This window comes from Podarcis bocagei (assembly GCF_964188305.1).
Source record: "Podarcis bocagei genome assembly, chromosome: 1".
NCBI classification, from domain to species: Eukaryota; Metazoa; Chordata; class Lepidosauria; order Squamata; family Lacertidae; genus Podarcis; species Podarcis bocagei.
This window is the reverse complement of record NC_138125.1, coordinates 18,453,827-18,470,689: the sequence shown is the minus strand read 5'-3', so window position 1 is coordinate 18,470,689 and position 16,863 is coordinate 18,453,827. Positions and strand designations below refer to the sequence as shown.

Genomic DNA, 16,863 nt, shown 5'->3' with positions numbered 1-16,863 from the left:
ATAATAAAAGCAAGCACAAAAACATAACAATACCCCCCCAGCAACACATTTAAAAGGGTATTGGATGTTAATCAGCCCAAGACTCAGTTGAAGAACTGACCTCTTCTCTAATTGACAGAGCTTCCAGAACTCCCTCCAGTGTCAGTTCCAGAAAGTGGCAATAGGATATTCTTGGGTCAATACCTTAGACTTTTGAGTTTATCTTGTCTCCTATGCTGCTCCAATATCTGTATGAAACCGCTTAGAAATGCCATCTGGCATTTGGGGGTCTGTTGTCACCAATTCATAGGTTCGACACCTCGATCGCACAGCATTTCCTGCACTTTTTATTTATTTGTTTATTTTTTAAAAATGTGTATACTGCCCACTCATAGAAAATATCAAGGTGGTGTACAAAATAATCATTTAAAATGACAGGCTCATCTTGGGGGGGGGGGGAGAATGAGAGCTGAATAGACCTGTCCACATAAAGTAGGTCTCCCAAGAGTTAGCTGTAAGGATGTCTGCTGTGAGGGTGGTCCATAGCCTGGGACTAAAAGGTAAAGGTACTCCTGACTCTGGGGTTGCGGCGCTCATCTCGCTTTATTAGCCGAGGGAGCCGGCGTACAGCTTCCGGGTCATGTGGCCAGCATGACTAAGCAGCTTCTGGAGAACCAAAGCAGCACACAGAAACGCCGTTTACCTTCCCTCCGGAGTGGTACCTATTTATCTACCTGCACTTTGACTTGCTTTTGAACTGCTACGTTGGCAGGAGCAAGGACCGAGCAACGGGAGCTCACTCCGTCACTGGGATTCAAACCGCCAACCTTCTGATTGGCAAGTCCTAGGTTCTGTGGTTTAACCCACAGCACCACCTGCGTCCCTTAGCCTGGGACTAGCAAAGCAAAATACTCAACTTCCAGCTGAAGCCAGTCAGCGCTCTGTTAAGATGGGGGGACAATGAACAGTGCTCCTCAGGATATTCTCAGTGACTGGGCTGGGATATAAAGGCTCAGGTGGTCCTTGAGGAATCCTGAACCCAAGTTATTCAGTGCTATCCATTTCTGCAGAGAACAGAGCCTGAATAAATTCACCTGCCTGGTGGCATTAAGGATCACAACCTTTTTCTGAATCAATGGAATTTTCTCATCCCACACGCCACATACCAGTACATCTTAGCTATGTACATCTTACCTACCGTACACCGAATAAATTAAAAAGACGTCCATATGAAACTGGATCCTTTGGGTATTGTGGTAACATCAGGAACTCCTAAAATTAAATCATTTGGTCAGTCCATATTCACATATACCGTATTTTTCCATGTATAACACGACCCCCATGTATAAGATGCCCCCTATTTTGGCGGACTCAAAATTAAGAATCTGCACTATCCATGTATAAGATGACCCCTTATTTTAAACTTCAAAAATTTAGGAAAAAAATATAGTCTTATACACGGAAAAATATGGTAATTCATGTGGTCACAATGAATACTCTCCGCTAAGATTGTGAAGAGGGAATAAGATATACAGGGCTTCCTCCATCCCACCAGTGTTTAGAGGGTGGGATTTGGGGTATTTAAATTTGGGGCGGGCTGGGAGGTCTTCACCTTTCTGCCTTGAGAGGGTTCAATGTGTTCACCCAATAAGTGGTGTCAGAGTATTTCCCCAAAAAAGTTTTAAGTGCCTTTTTGTAAGACACATTCTGGAGGTCCGCAGAGAACCAACAAATGCTGATTCAGAGAAACTTCAGATATGTATAACTGGGTGTAAGGAAAATTGTGGAAAGTTGATATAAAATTCACAGATTGCATACTATTAAGAGAGAATTACATGAAAATGATGTATAGATGGTATATCACACCAGTGAAAATGGCAAAGATGTTTAGGAAAGAAAATAACAGATGTTGGAGATGTATGGAAAAGGAAGGAACATTTTATCATATGTGGTAGGAATGCAAATAAATGCATTAAAATATGGGGAAATGATATACAATGAATTGGAAAAAAAATGTTTAAAATGAATTTTGTTAAACATCCTGAAGTCTTTTTGTTAGATATCTCAAATCAAGAGCTGCCAAAAGAAAAATGGACATTATTTATGTATGCTACAACAGCAGCAAGAATCTTGATTGCACAATATTGGAAGATGGAAGAAATACCATCAAAGAAACAATGGCAAGAAAAGCTGATGAACTACGCAGAATTGGCTAAGCTAACAGATAAATACGAGAGAAGGACAAAAAGGACTTCAAAAGAGTCTGGGAACCATTTACAGTTTATTTGCAGAAACAACAGAATGGACTGGATTCACTGGCAGGATTTGAGTAAACTTTCACACTTTCATTTGAGTAACAGATATTTCAGAGAAATGATAAGGGGTTTTATTTTTGTGTAGGAAAATCAGGATACAATAAATAAAACTAAATAACTGAGCAGAGGGGGAGTTGAGGGAAGTCCAGAGGAGGGGGGGGGAATAATTGTAAATAACATGATGGAGATTTGTATCATTATTTGTTATAAAATTCAAAAAATATTCCAAAAAGAGAGAGATATGTTTATCTGGGTGTGAGGCTGGCACTCAGACAAGATGGACTTAGCAGGGAAGTTTGCTATTAGAACGTCAAAGGGGAACCTACAGTTTACCCAGTAGTGGGTCTACTGTACAGACAAAAACATACCTCTTTAACCAGGCCTTTGTCTGACTGACATGCAATGCCCTTTTAAAATGTGGGGTTGGGAGGGATTATTGGGTTGCTCTTGTTTTTATTTTGATGATATATTGCAGGTATAGGCAAACTCTGGCCCTCCAGATGTTTGGGACTACAATTCCCATCATCTCTGACCACTGGTCGTGTTAGCTAAGGATGATGGGAATTGTAGTCCCAAACATCTGGAGGGCCAGAGTTTGTCCATGCCTGATGTATTGTGTTTTTATATCGTGATTTTATTCTGTGAACCTCCCTCAGACCTGCGGGTATATAGCAGCATACAAATTTTATTATTATTATTATTATTATTATTATTATTATTATTATTATTATTATTATTATTATTATTAATTCTAAACATGTTTACTTGGTATTGAACTCAGGGAACTTTACTTCCAAAAAAGCGCACTTAGGAGCACAGCAATCACCAAGTAAAAAATTATTATTGCTTTTCATGGCAAATTTGAAAGCACCAGAAGGCAATTCCTTTGAACTGAACTTTTTGTTATCGGTCTCTTAATGAATTATATCCCTCATATCCATCTCCTTCCATTTCCTTAGTAATTCTAATTCCTGCACCCCTGCTATATTTAATCCAAATGTACAGATTTCTTCTATTGGGAAAACAAATGGTTTGAACCATAGGGATTAAATCAGAGATACTGAGAAGTGTGTGATTCAGCAGCCTTACATGCAATGTGGTGAAGTTGGAGTGGAGATAATTTAGTCCTCTTATAGACCACTTAAAGGTAAAGGTAAAGGTAAAGGTAAAGGGACCACTGACCATTAGGTCCAGTCAAATGACTCTGAGGTTGTGGCGTTCACCTCGCTTTACTGGCCGAGGGATAGTATAGCTTCCAGGTCATGTGGCCAGCATGACTAAGCCGCTTCTGGTGAACCAGAGCAGCGCACGGAAACGCCGTTTACCTTCCCACTGGAGCGGTACCCATTTATCTACTTGCACTTTGATGTGCTTTCGAACTACTAGGTTGGCAGGAGCTGGGACCAAGCAAAGGGAGCTCACCCCGTCGCGGGGATTCAAACCGCCGACCTTCTGATCGGCAAGCCCTAGGCTCTATGGTTTAGACCACAGCGCCACCCGCATCAATAGACCACTTACTATATATTAAAAAATGTACTCAAGTGGTTTGTAATAAGGAGTCAAATACTCTAAAACAACAAAGAGTCAAGATCTCTATCAGTCATGGCTTCTCCCAAAGAATCCTGGGAGTTGTGGTTTGCTCAGGGTGCTGGGAGTTGTTAGGAGTTACCTACTGTCTTCACAAAGCCACAACTCCTAGAGTTCCCTGGAAGAGGGAATGATGCATAATACACTGAATACTGGGATTTTGAAAAATCACTTTCATTTTCATGCTCAGAGGGGGAAACCGCAAAATATACCTTTACTCCTTCAGGACTTAATACCAATACCATGACTCTGTGAAAGGCATTAAAACGCAAGATGGGTCCATATTCATTAGCCCTGTGAAGGAAGATATTTGAACAGTAGTAAAAAGTGACCATACGATCAAGTTAATGACCATATTTATCTATCAAACAAGGTGTAAGAAATGCTGCTGCCATACTAAGCACATACTAGAACAAGAGACATCATATTTTTTCTTTCTTTCTAAGGTCATTGCTGTGTAAAGACTTGAAAGGAAATTCATGAACATGGGTTCACTTAATAATAATAAAAAAGCTGTATCTCTAGTGTCAGGGATATGAGAATATGTTCCCCAGCACACAGGGGCAGCTGGAGTATATATAAAATATTCAAGAGAGAGATGAACTGCCCATAGTACTCCATGCTCCTGTAGCTTCCAGATGGGATGACTGCAATGTATTCTACAGGGAGCTTCCCTTGAAGATGACTCAGAACCTTCAACTGGTCCTGAACACAACAGCCAGATTACTTGCTGGGGTTTCCTTTAGAAGCCCTATTCTAAAAAAACTGCATTGGCTGCCGGTTCATTTATAAGCCCAACATCTGCTCACACTAGCCTTTAAAGCCCTAGATGACTTGTGCCTCAAATAACTGACAGACCACCTCCTTCCCTACAGACCCCTTGTAGTGTTATGTTCAGAAGTGGTAATTCCACCTCCCTCAGAAGTTCAGAGGTGGCAGCAGCCCCAAAGAATAATAATAATAATAATAAATTTTATTTATATCCCGCCCTCCCCAGCCAAAGCCGGGCTCAGGGCGGCTAACAACAATCAAATAATCAAACAGTCAAATAGTCACACAATCTAAAAATATTTCATTATAAAAATTAATTAAATCAAATTGATGGCAACCAATTAAGCAAAATTCTGTGCAGGTTGCCAGAGGAGGGAGTCAGGCATTCCCTGTCGCAGATATTAAATATAGCGCAGTCTGAAGCGACTGGAAGCATAAGAACTGACTCCTTTGGAAATGAAACATTACCGAGGCCCACGGAAATATTATTCAAACTTTTACTGGCAAAACTTTATTTACAACAGAATTAAAACATCAAAAACATACATACAATGTCTTGTGCTGTGGAGCATAGGCTTGGCACCTTACAAAATATGAAATGTTAAGCAATATTATCACTTGTCAGGGTCAGAGAGGGACTAACAGCCACCAGCCTTTCAAGATGGCGAATTTGCAACTCAGTAGCTTCGTCACCTGATCAAAGGTTCACTCTCAGTACCCAGGCAAACAAAGCAAATTTCTACATTGGCTAATCAGCTTTCAACACCACAAACACAAAATTAGATCACACCCAAGTATCTGCTTCTTCAGCGAGGCTAACATTTGGAGTTTTCACACTTCTTCTGAACCATTCTACCGGATGAGAACTAGTTATCGTATTATTTTATTATTGACGAAGTATATACAATTAGTAGGTGCCCCGCAAAATTTCAAAAAGAACAGCTTCTGTCTGCAGACATGCATTTAAAGATTTTTTAAGAAACAAACAAACCAAGACACCATATAGACTGCTGGCAATGCAATTCATTATCTCATATTTTAAACTATTTGATTATTATTTTTTTACATACCATTGCAAGAAGACCTGATGAGCACATTCATTATTTTTCAGCATTCCCCATAGCATTGGCAGGTGGCCCAAGAAAAAGCTGCAAAAAAATGGTAAGGGCAGAATTTAAGGCATGTAAGGGACACACATACATGGAAGATGCAGTCAGGTGAAAAGGAGGACATGGATCCTGCCCCTTTAATCATTGTCAAGGCTGGTTCCACAGCCAGCAAGATGATGATGATGATGATGATGATGATGATGATGATTATTTATACCCCGCCCATCTGCCTCAGTTTCACCAGCCACTCTGGGCAGCTCACAATCGAGTGTTAAAAACAATGCAGCATTAAATATTTAAAACTTCCCTAAACAGGGCTGCCTTCAGATGTCTTTTCAAGATAAGATAGCTGCTTATTTCCTTGACATCTGATGGGAGGCTGTTTCACAGGGCAGGTGCCACTACCGAGAAGGCCCTCTGTTTGGTTCCCTGTAACCTCACTTCTCGCAATGAGGGAACTGCCAGAAGGCCCTCGGCGCTGGATCTCAGTGTCTGGGCTGAACGATGAGGGTGGAGATGCTCCTTCAGGTATACAGGACCAAGGCCGTTTAGGGCTTTAAAGGTCAGCACCAACACTTTGAATTGTGCACGGAAACGTACTGGGAGCCATTGCAGATCTCTCAGGACCGGTGTTATGTGATCCCGGCGGCCACTCCCAGTCACCAGTCTAGCTGCCGCATTCTGAATTAGCTGCAGTTTCCGAGTCACCTTCAAAGGTAGCCCCATGTAAAGTGCATTGCAGTAGTTCAAGTGGGAGATAAGCAGAGCATGCACCACTCTGGCGAGACAGTCCACGAGCAGGTAGGGTCTCAGCCTGTGTACCAGATGGAGCTGGTAGACAGCTGCCCTGGATACAGAATTGACCTGCGCCTCCATGGACAGCTGTGAGTCCAAAATGAGTTCCAGGCTGTGCACCTGGTCATTCAGGGGCACAGTTACCCTATTCAGGACCAGGGAGTTGGAGTAGGGCAGAGCTGTGTGATTTGATATTTAAAAAAAAAAATGTAAAGGACCCCAACAATTAAATCTACTCGCAAACGACTCTGGGGTTGCGGCGCTCATCTCACTTTACTGGCCAAGGGAGCCAATGTTTGTCCGCAGACAGTTTTTCCGAGTCATGTGGCCAGCATGACTAAGTCACTTCTGGCGAAACCAGAGCAGTGCACAGAAACGCCGTTTACCTTCCCGCCGGAGCAGTACCTATTTATCTACTTGCACTTGGACGTGCTTTCAAACTGCTAGGTTGGCGTGATTTGACATACAATACACAAATTCTATCACCAGCCAATGACTCCTCTCCAGATTTACACATAGTCTTGCTAATTTTAAGGGTGGAAGGAGAACAGTACATAGACTATGGCAGTTCCTCCCGCCCCCCAATTATCTTCCAGCTGAACAGGGCAAACTTGTGGATCCCGTCTTGCAGAAGAGGCATATGTCTGGAAAATTCCAGCGTGTTAAGAACCAGAGACTTACAACATCAAGACTCAGAAGAGTACCCAGCTGTTGTTGTTTTTTTAAAAAAGATATTTATTAAGATTTTCAAAATATTACAGAATAAAAAAACAAAAAACAAAAATACAAAATAAAAGTAGTTAAAAATGACTCAATCTTTCCGTTACTTATCTTTGATTTGCTTATTTCCCGGACCTCAGCAAATCCTTCCCCTCTTTGTTTATCCCAGTCTTTAATCTTAAAATGTTGTGACATTAATTTTTTACCTGTTAATAATCCATTTTTCATATTCCCTTATAATATTACAGCTAAAAACCACATAATTTCTATCCAACATCATTCTAACATTCATTAATTTTGCAATACTTCTGTAAATAGTCTTTAAACTTTTTCCAGTCTTCTTCCACCGACTCTTCTCCCTGATCTCGGATTCTGCCAGTCATTTCCGCCAATTCCATGTAGTCCATCACCTTCATCTGCCATTCTTCCAGAGTGGGTAGGTCTTGTGTCTTCTAGTACTTTGCAATAAGTATTCTTGCTGCTGTTGTGGCATACATAAAGAAAGTTCTATCCTTCTTTGGCACCAATTGGCCGACTATGCCCAAAAGAAAGGCCTCTGGTTTGTTCAGGAAGGTATATTTAAATACCTTTTTCATTTCATTATATATCATCTCCCAGAAAGCCTTAATCCTTGGGCACGTCCACCAAAGGTGAAAGAATGTACCTTCAGTTTCCTTACATTTCCAACATTTATTATCGGGCAAGTGATAAATTTTTGCAAGCTTGACTGGTGTCATGTACCACCTGTATATCATTTTCATAATATTCTCTCTTAAAGCATTACATGCCGTAAACTTCATGCCTGTGGTCCATAACTGTTCCCAGTCAGCCATCATAATATTATGTCCAACATCTTGTGCCCGTTTAATCATAGCAGATTTCACAGTTTCATCCTGAGTATTCCATTTCAACAGCAAGTTATACATCCTTGACAAAATCTTAGTTTTGGGATCTAACAGTTCTGTTTCCAATTTTGATTTTTCCACCTGGAATCCATTTTTTTTGTCCAAATTATATGCCTCCATTATTTGATAATAATGAAGCCAATCTCGCACTTTATTTTTTAATTTTTCGAAACTCTGCAATTTCAATTTGTCTCCCTAGAAGAGTACCCAGCTGTTGGAGTTGACTTTGATGGAGCTGCCTGTGGAAATCCCCACTCCCTAGCTCCCCCCTGCCCAGACCACACCTAGACCTTTCCTTCTCTCAAATACTGGGGTTACACAGGAATTGTTCTTGAGGCAGCAAATTATTCCAAAGGGAGGGCAAAACACCAAGAGATGAGTAGGAACAAATGAGAATGTTGGCCTTGCCTCCTATCTCAGGTTCCAAATATTTTTAAACTTTTTTTTTTAAAAGGAAGTTGGGAATTGGGGAATTATGGTTCAACCCAGGGGCACCAAAGGAGGTGCCAAGGTTGGCAGTCCCTGATTTATCACATCAGTCTATGTCCCTTTAAATGTGTTTGTGGGAGGAGGGTTATTGGTTTGCTTTTTATTTTTAATGTGCATTTCATGTTCTCATTTTGTATTTTTATGTTGTGAATCTGTGATCTTCAGATGAAGGGCACTATACCAATTTAATAAATAATAACAGCAATAGTAGTAATATCCCAAGGAGCTCAAGATGGTACTGCAGGTTTTCTCTCTTCTCCATTTTAGCCTCATGGCAACCCAGAGATGAAGGTTAGGCTGAGAGAGTGTGTGACTTGCCCAGTTCCACCTAGAGAGCTTCAGTCTAATACTCTAACCACTGCACCACACTGCCCACTGCCCAAGAAACAAAAGACAGTTGCCAGCTGTGGTGTCTATGCTCATTCTAACCCAGCTCTTCCTTCATGTGTAAGGTTTAAACACTATCTTGAGTTCTCATTAATATCTAGAAGTGTGGGTCTAACTGCAAGGGGCGTGGAACTGCACACAAATTGCCTGGACTTCCACAAGCTGGGAAGGAATCAGAGGGGGTGCAATTTTAGTTTTTTGGCATTCTGCAGGGTGTTTTGCTTTGGGGGTCTAGGCCAGCCTTGGCCCCACCGGCTACCTGGTACATCAACAGTGGACTGCATTGCAAGATTGCCATAAAGTCCTCTCTGCTGCAGTGTGGTCCCCTCCACAGTAGACTGTACTTGTATGGGGGGGATTTAAAACATTATTTAAAGCTCAACATTGTTCATGCAATAAGATCTGAATCTGAAACAGCAGGAGTCTCTTGGCACAGCTCTTGCTTCTATCCCAGAAGAGACAGGTGGAATACTACCAGACTGCCACTAATTTCCGACACGATTCAAACACATACTAACAAATGCAAGTTCCACAATTCAAGCTGATCTGCTGCTGCTGTTGCATAACAAACAAAAAAACCCAAACGACTTTTTTTATGTTCCTCTGGATTTATTTGCACAAAGTTTGCAAAAAGCTTGGACAACATCTGCTATTTATTGAGTATTCACTGCAAACTGTACGCGGGGAGATTGTAGATGTTGCAAACAAACCGGTCCATTTCCTCCATGGCTTTCCTTATCGATGAAAAAAACGGGGGGGGGGTCTGATTTGGGGAGGGGGTTCTCTGAGCAAGTAGAACACCAAACCAACTTCAACTGTGCGACATGAATTTGCTCCAGCCAAAAGCAAAGAAGCGAAAGGAAAATGAACTGGATAGCGCCTGACCAAGATGAATTATAAACACGTTGCTTGGAAGGGGGCAGTGGAGTGGGGGAGGCTGAACCTCCAAATCCTAAACCCGCCACTTACGAGGGAGTAAACCCCATTGAAGTTTGCTTACTTTTGAGCAAACATAGGCACGCGCGGGAAGTCCCCTTAAACATAGCAGGGGGCTTCCTTCTGCGTAAAAACGCACGGATTGTACAGGGAAGAAACTACCCTCGGAAGCTTACTACCCTCCAGATATCTGGGGCTAAAAGTCACATTAACCCCAGCCGGCATCGGGGGTGGGGGGGTGGGATCCAGGCCGCTGACTGCTGCTCTGTAGTTTATCCTGCTTCCCTGGATAGAATCGGGAAAGGAAACTTGTCGACGCTCCCGCTTCTTACCTCGCCCTCGGGGCGCTGGGGATGTAATCGTATTTCATATGGATAGATTTTATGTAGCAGCAGTAGAGGCCAAACGCCAGGAGGGACACGGCCAGCAAGAGGCGCAGCAAGCCCCAGATCACCTCCAGCGCCTCCATGGCGGCCGAGAACTCAGCTTCGCCAGGAGCGAAGCCAACGTCCGCCTCTGTCAGGCAAAAAAGGCCTTTAGACTGGGAGGAGCCAGCGTGCAAAAAGCCTTTCCCTTTAAAGATACAGCCCGCGCGCAATTGCTAACTCAGCTGGAGAGGCACATTCCCAAGCATCCATAACGGTTTCCCCTAGGAAAGAAGTAAAAACCCGGTCAGTTTTGTGCAAGTGGTGCTCACATCGGACTGAACTCGGACTGAGAGTAATTATTATTATTATTATTATTATTATTATTATTATTATTATTATTATTATTATTATTATTATTATTATTTATTTATACTCCCAGCAGAATATTAAAATAACAATAATCTATTAAACATTAAAATCTTCCCTAAACAGGGCTGCCTTCAGATGTCTTCTAAAAGTCTGGTAGTTGTTCTTCTCTTTGACATCTGGTGGGAGGGCGTTCCACAGAGCGGGTGCCAAGGTGGAAGGAAGGATGCGCGTCCAGCCGCCCGCCCCGGGAAACTGCTGAATGGAGAATTCGGTCCTGCAACTCGTTTAGGATTTCCGCTCGTGATTTAGGGCGGCCTCTTTACGCAAAGGACCCTCCTGCTCCAGCCCAGCGTGCGCCCTCCCATATCGGAAGGGCTCTTTTCCTTGCCAAAGCAAAAGAGGAGCGAGGGCATCAGGCGGCGGTGTTGAGGCGGCTGCTCTCGGAACTGCCCGGCTGCCATGGGGGCTCTAGCGGCAATCTGGGGCTTGCCGCAACCCCAGAGTCGTCCACGACTGGACCTAATGATCAGGGGTCCCTTTACCTTTAGCTTGTGATGAACAGGTAACATTTCACCAGCTGAGGTTTCCAGGTAGCTGGTATGCAGAAAATTGTATTCCTCTGTGTTTTTGTTTTCCTCTCTCAAAATTGCAATTCAGAAAATCTGGAGATTGTCTTTTAATATTTACAATTGTTGCTTATTTTAAAAAAAGGTGTGTGTCTATTTAATTCTTATTATTGGCCTTTGAAACATTGCCTACGCAATTTAAAGACTATCTCGACAGCTATGAGAAACTTTTCATATAAATGAAAGGTGGGACAATGTCCTATGCACACATACCTGAGAATAATGCCCACTGAAGTCAGTGGGGCTTACCTCTTAAGTAGACATGCATAGCAGGAGTTAGGGATCTTTTGGGACCACCCACCTGTCAGTCATCTGACAATGATGTGATGGGGTGATTGGCAAGTGGGTTCCACCACCCCACTGCCAAAGGTTGGCCTGTACTGGTGAGGGGAGATGGTGATCAAGCAAGATGGAGGTCCCTATTCTGCTTTCTGCAGGGACTGGCTGCACAAGCAGCTAATCTGGCTACCTGATCACCTCTCCCTCAGGTAGATCTGTTATGGGGAAAATGTGTGGTTTGGGGGAAACAGCCTCACAAGAAAAATGGGGGGGGGGGCTAGCACACCAAATTTGGCCCATGGACCAGACAGGATTGCAACAGCACGCAATGTGACGACAGTTTTAATCATGCCTACTCCAAAGTGACTGCTATTGAAGGTGCTTCCACATAAGAGCAATGGCAATTGCAGCACCAATAACTGGCGTTTATTGCACTTGCTGAGCATGTTTGTACGTAATCATAGCCATGGCCCCCGATTTAGGTTTGATGAAGCCCTAAGCTGCTGAAGGTAATGGGGCCCTTTATGGGGTCTAGCTGTCCTTTGTCAACAACAAATTGTCACTGAATAGATGCTATATGGTAATTTATGGACCTAATAGGTATCTAAAGCCATTTGCACGTAACAAAACACTGTTGCTATTTGTAGGTTTTATTTTATTTGTTTTTTATCTTATATTTTGGAAATGTACATCCAGTTTTCCCCCCTTTACATTTTTTGGGGGCCCCCAAGAGAGTGGGGCCCTAAACGATAGCTTGTTTAGCTTATACGTAAATCCGGCATTGATCATAGCCACACATATCTTATTGGCCCAGTGCTGTTTAGCAAGTTGCTTGGCAGGCTTCCAGCTGTGCTGCTCTCTTTATAACTATATATACCTGACTAATAATAATAATAATAATAATTTATTATTTATACCTCGCCCATCTTGCTGGGTTTCCCCAGCCACTCTGGGCGACTTCCAACAGAATATTAAAATACAATAACCTATTAAACATTAAAAGCTTCCCTAAGCAGGGCTACCTTCAGATGCCTTTAGATGTCTGACTTTGCAAGTAATGCAACACCTTGATTCATAGGTGTGTCTACTGCAGCAACTGTCGTGCCCTCACCGTGCAAGAAACCATCTGGATGTGTTCTCTTCTTCTTTCAGGTTTTGCATCCCCCAATTCCAGTAACCTGTTAATAAGTTAAAAACCTGTTTGAGCCCATCACATTCTGGTTGTTTTAGAAGTTGGTGTTGTTGTTTTTTTAAAGATATTTATTAAAGTTTCCAATTTTTTGCAAACAAAAGAAAAAACAAACATAAAAATATTAAAAACACTTAAATTTCACACCTTATTTTCTTGTAACTTATTTCCCCGACCTCCTCATACCTCCCCTTCTTGTATACCCAGTTTGAATTGTTTGTACAGCAAATCCTTATCTCAACATCTTAAATTATTATATCTTTAAATTCTTGCTTACAAAAAGAAAGTCGTTTTATCATAGTTACAGCTTGAAACCACTTAATTTCAATCCAGCATCATTCAACATTCCTTAATTTTACAATATTTTTGTAAATAGTCCTTAAATTTTTTTCCAATCTTCTTCTGCCGACTCTTCTCCCTGGTCCCGGATTCTGCCAGTCATTTCTGCAAGTCCCATACAGTCAATCAGCTTCATCTGCCATTCTTCCAAAGTGGGTAGGTCTTGTGTCTTCCAATACTTTGCGATGAGTATTCTTGCTGCTTTTGTAGCGTACATAAAGAAAGTTCTATCCTTCTTTAGCACCAATTGGCCGACTATGCCCAGGAGAAAGCCCTCTGGTTTCTTAAGGAAGGTATATTTAAATACCTTTTTCAGTTCATTATATAAAAAGTTTAAAAATTTAAAAAGTTGGTGCTTTTTAAATTGAGTGATGTAGCAGCAGTGGCACTGTGAGGCCTGGCAGCCCCTTGGCACGGGGGAGCTGGGCTGGGACAGTAATCAAATCTGGGGCAGCCTGACTTTCCCCCTTGTAAACCTGAATCCGTGCATCCCAAACACATTCAGTCTTTCATCCGATCATTTTTATTGCGCTGTTAACTAGAAAACTGAAACACCACGAGTCGCAGGGAAGTAGGTAAAGAACCGACGAGACATGACTCAGTCTGAGAAAACCGTCAGGAAATCCAGACTAAGGACTGTCAAGGCTAGTATGTTTTTAATGCATCATGCAGAGGAAGGAAACCAGGACGTCAAAACATCGAGTCAAGGCCAGGTTGGCCTAAAGCTTCACATTTCCCGGATTGTATAGACCCAGAAGTAAGATGATTAAAATGTTTGCGCCATTTTCTGCTGTGTTGAATGTTGGGAGAAGCAAAAAAAAAAAAAGGCTTTATGCAAGGATCAAAATATTTTCCTTTCCTTTCCCAGGGTTGTAGAATTCCCCTCCCAATACGCAGTGTCTGAAAGGATCGTTTCCCCTATGTTGCAAAATGATGGCTCCCCTTCGGATATGATTCAGGTGGACACTTCCTTTGCAGTGCAATTCTATACATTTCTACTCAGAAGCAAGTTGCACTGCGCTCAAGAGAACTTTTTTCGTCCTCTGTGTATTTAGTATTGCAATCTTAAGACTGTGCACACACATAACTGAAACAAATCCTTGTACTAATTAGTAACAGAAAGGTTCTTTTCTGAACCTTTTTCCAACTCGACAATATTCTTTTTGAGGTGGGGGCGCACCAGAACATGACTTTCCCTTTCTTTCTTAAAGCAGCTCTGAGGCAATATGTGTCTAAATGCCTCCAAATCAGAAGCCCTCCATGAGGAAGGAGCAGCCTCTGGCTTGACCTCAGAACCTTAGCACCATTTGTTGGTTTGGAGCAATGGGACAGGGACACATTTGGAAAGACAGCCCTCCTGTGCCCCATTTCTGTGTCAGAACCTGCATTCGACCGAGCTCCTCCGGAATCGCCTCTGACATGATTAATGACATGAGCCTCTAATAAGGTTCCAGGCACATTCCCCATTACGTGGAGTTTCAAAGCAGCATGCAGAAGGACGAGATGGTATGAGCTACATGGCTAAAGGGTTTTATTACTAAGCTACGCAGACAGAAAAGAAATACGTCCTCTCTCTGTGAAAGCAGAGAGCAACTGAACACAAAGGAACAGGAAACCAGTAAACATCACATCCGTCTCCCGTGAGACTTCCAACAGTCTGGAATGTGTGGAATGCAAAACAGAGTCTTGTGACTCCAAAGCACTGCACAGTGGCAAACAGAAACTAACATCCTGCTCATACATTATGGGCTGGCTGGAAGCAGGCGAATGGTGGGAGGCACAAGCTAGTGAACTCCCAAAGGAAGATGGCTCAGAGCCCAGGGAATGGTGGTGGGATGATGATGAGGGGTCAGAGGGAGCAGACCGGGAGAAGGTGATGTCAGAATGTGAAGAGGCAACAGGGTTTAGTGAGCAGGAAGAGGCTGGGGCAGAGAGCAGCCCAGAATGGCAGGCAGAAGTGGAAGATGAGGAGGGAGGCCAAGAGGCAGAGTTGCTGAAGAAGCTAGGGAGTCTCCCCCTCCTGCTTCAGCCAGCCCCCCTCTCCCCAGGTGTTCCAGAATCCAAAGAGGTATGAAGAGGACCGAGCAGAGACAGGCAATATGACACAGTCTCAGATTGCTTGGGAAGGAACCGGAGGAGGAGCCTTAGGGGGCTGTGGGAAGACAGGGACCTTCAGCCCCCACAACTGCTTCATAGGGGCAAGTTCTCTTGGGAAGAGATGATGTGCTCACTAGGCCTGGTCTCCTGGGCTGTCTTGTTTCTTTGAAGAGAGTTAAATTCACTGAAGTTGTGCGAATTATTGCTGACCTGCTCCTAGCACCCACTCCTTAATGACTTCAATAATGTATTTTAAAGATCGGAGAAAGCATTGTCTCCCCCACTCCTATGAAATTCTACTAGCCTTTGCCTCACAGATAACCAGCAGAGTGCGTGTCAGATGTTACTGGTCAACTCCTCGTCCGCTGGCCATGGGAACTGGAGTCCAGCAACATTTGGTGATTACCAGTTTGGCTACCCCTGATTTGTGGTACCTCAGGTTACAGACGCTTCAGGTTACAGACTCCGCTAACCCAGAAATAGTACCTCGGGTTAAGAACTTTGCTTCAGGATGAGAGCAGAAATCGTGCGGCAGCAGCAGGAGGCCTTATTAGCTAAAGTGGTACCTCAGGTTAAGAACAGTTTCAGGTTAAGAACCGACCTCCAGAATGAATTAAGTTCTTAACCTGAGGTACCACTGTAATGAGTGTGTTCAAGGTTCCTGTATTTATTTATTTATTTATTTAGTGAGAAGTTTCACCTCACCAAATATGTGAAAAGTATTGTTAACATCTGCCCAAACCCCACCTTCCTTCTCGCAGCATCTTTTCCTCCAGGGTTCCTTTATAAACATTTTCACTGAAACGATGAGATATTTTAATGTTGCTTTGAGGCCCTAAAAAAAATAAATCCAGACAACCACTAGATGGCAAACCAGTATTACTGTGCTTAATGTCAGCCAAGCAATTCTGGAAACCTGTTGCTGCAAAAACTAACCAAGTTTCCTGCATAATATTAAAGGCTCAGGTCACAGGCAATACCATGCATTTAGGGTGCACAGCTTCCCCCACAGAATCCTGGGAATTGTAGTTTGTTAAGGGTGCCTGGAATTGTAGTTTTGTGAGGGATAAACTATAGTCCCTGGGATTCTTTGGGAGAAGCCATGTGTTTTAAAGGTATCATGTAGTGAGAGGAGGCAGTAAGAGATTTTACTTTCTTGGGCTCCATGATCACTGCAGATGGTGACAGCAGTCACGAAATTAAAAGACGCCTGCTTCTTGGGAGAAATGCAATGACAAACATAGACAGCATCTTAAAAAACATCACCTTGTCAACAAAGGTCCATATAGTTAAAGCTATGGTTTTCCCAGTAGTGATGTATGGAAGTGAAAGCTGGACCATAAAGAAGGCTGATCGCCGAAGAATTGATGCTTTTGAATTATGGTGCTGGAGGAGACTCTTGAGAGTCCCATGGACTGCAAGATCATCAAACCTATCCATTCTGAAGGAAATCAGCCCTGAGTGCTCACTGGAAGGACAGATCCTGAAGCTGAGGCTCCAATACTTTGGCCACCTCACGAGAAGAGAAGACTCCCTGGAAAAGACCCTGTTGTTGGGGAAAATTGAGGGCACAAGGAGAAGGGGAAGACAGAGGACGAGATGG

The 16,863-nt window shown here is 42.9% G+C and overlaps 1 protein-coding gene across 4 annotated transcripts in view; it reads right to left on the bottom strand.

Moving 5' to 3' along the window:
- The window catches only part of LOC308586418 (cholesterol 24-hydroxylase-like), a 44,859-nt gene extending 34,353 nt beyond the window's left edge, over positions 1-10,506 (bottom strand). For all 4 annotated transcript variants that reach the window (XR_014007851.1, XM_081193066.1, XM_081193067.1 and 1 more), the window contains exons 1-4: positions 10,326-10,506; positions 5,723-5,800; positions 4,094-4,175; positions 1,178-1,251 (exon numbers count right to left, since the gene is read on the bottom strand). Coding sequence is in view for 3 of the 4 variants with exons in the window: in XM_081193066.1 (XP_081049192.1) it covers positions 1,178-1,251; positions 4,094-4,175; positions 5,723-5,800; positions 10,326-10,462 (371 nt within the window). In the remaining variant the exon portion in view is untranslated. The remainder of the gene's footprint in view (positions 1-1,177; positions 1,252-4,093; positions 4,176-5,722; positions 5,801-10,325) is intronic.
- Between the last annotated feature and the right edge of the window lie 6,357 nt (positions 10,507-16,863).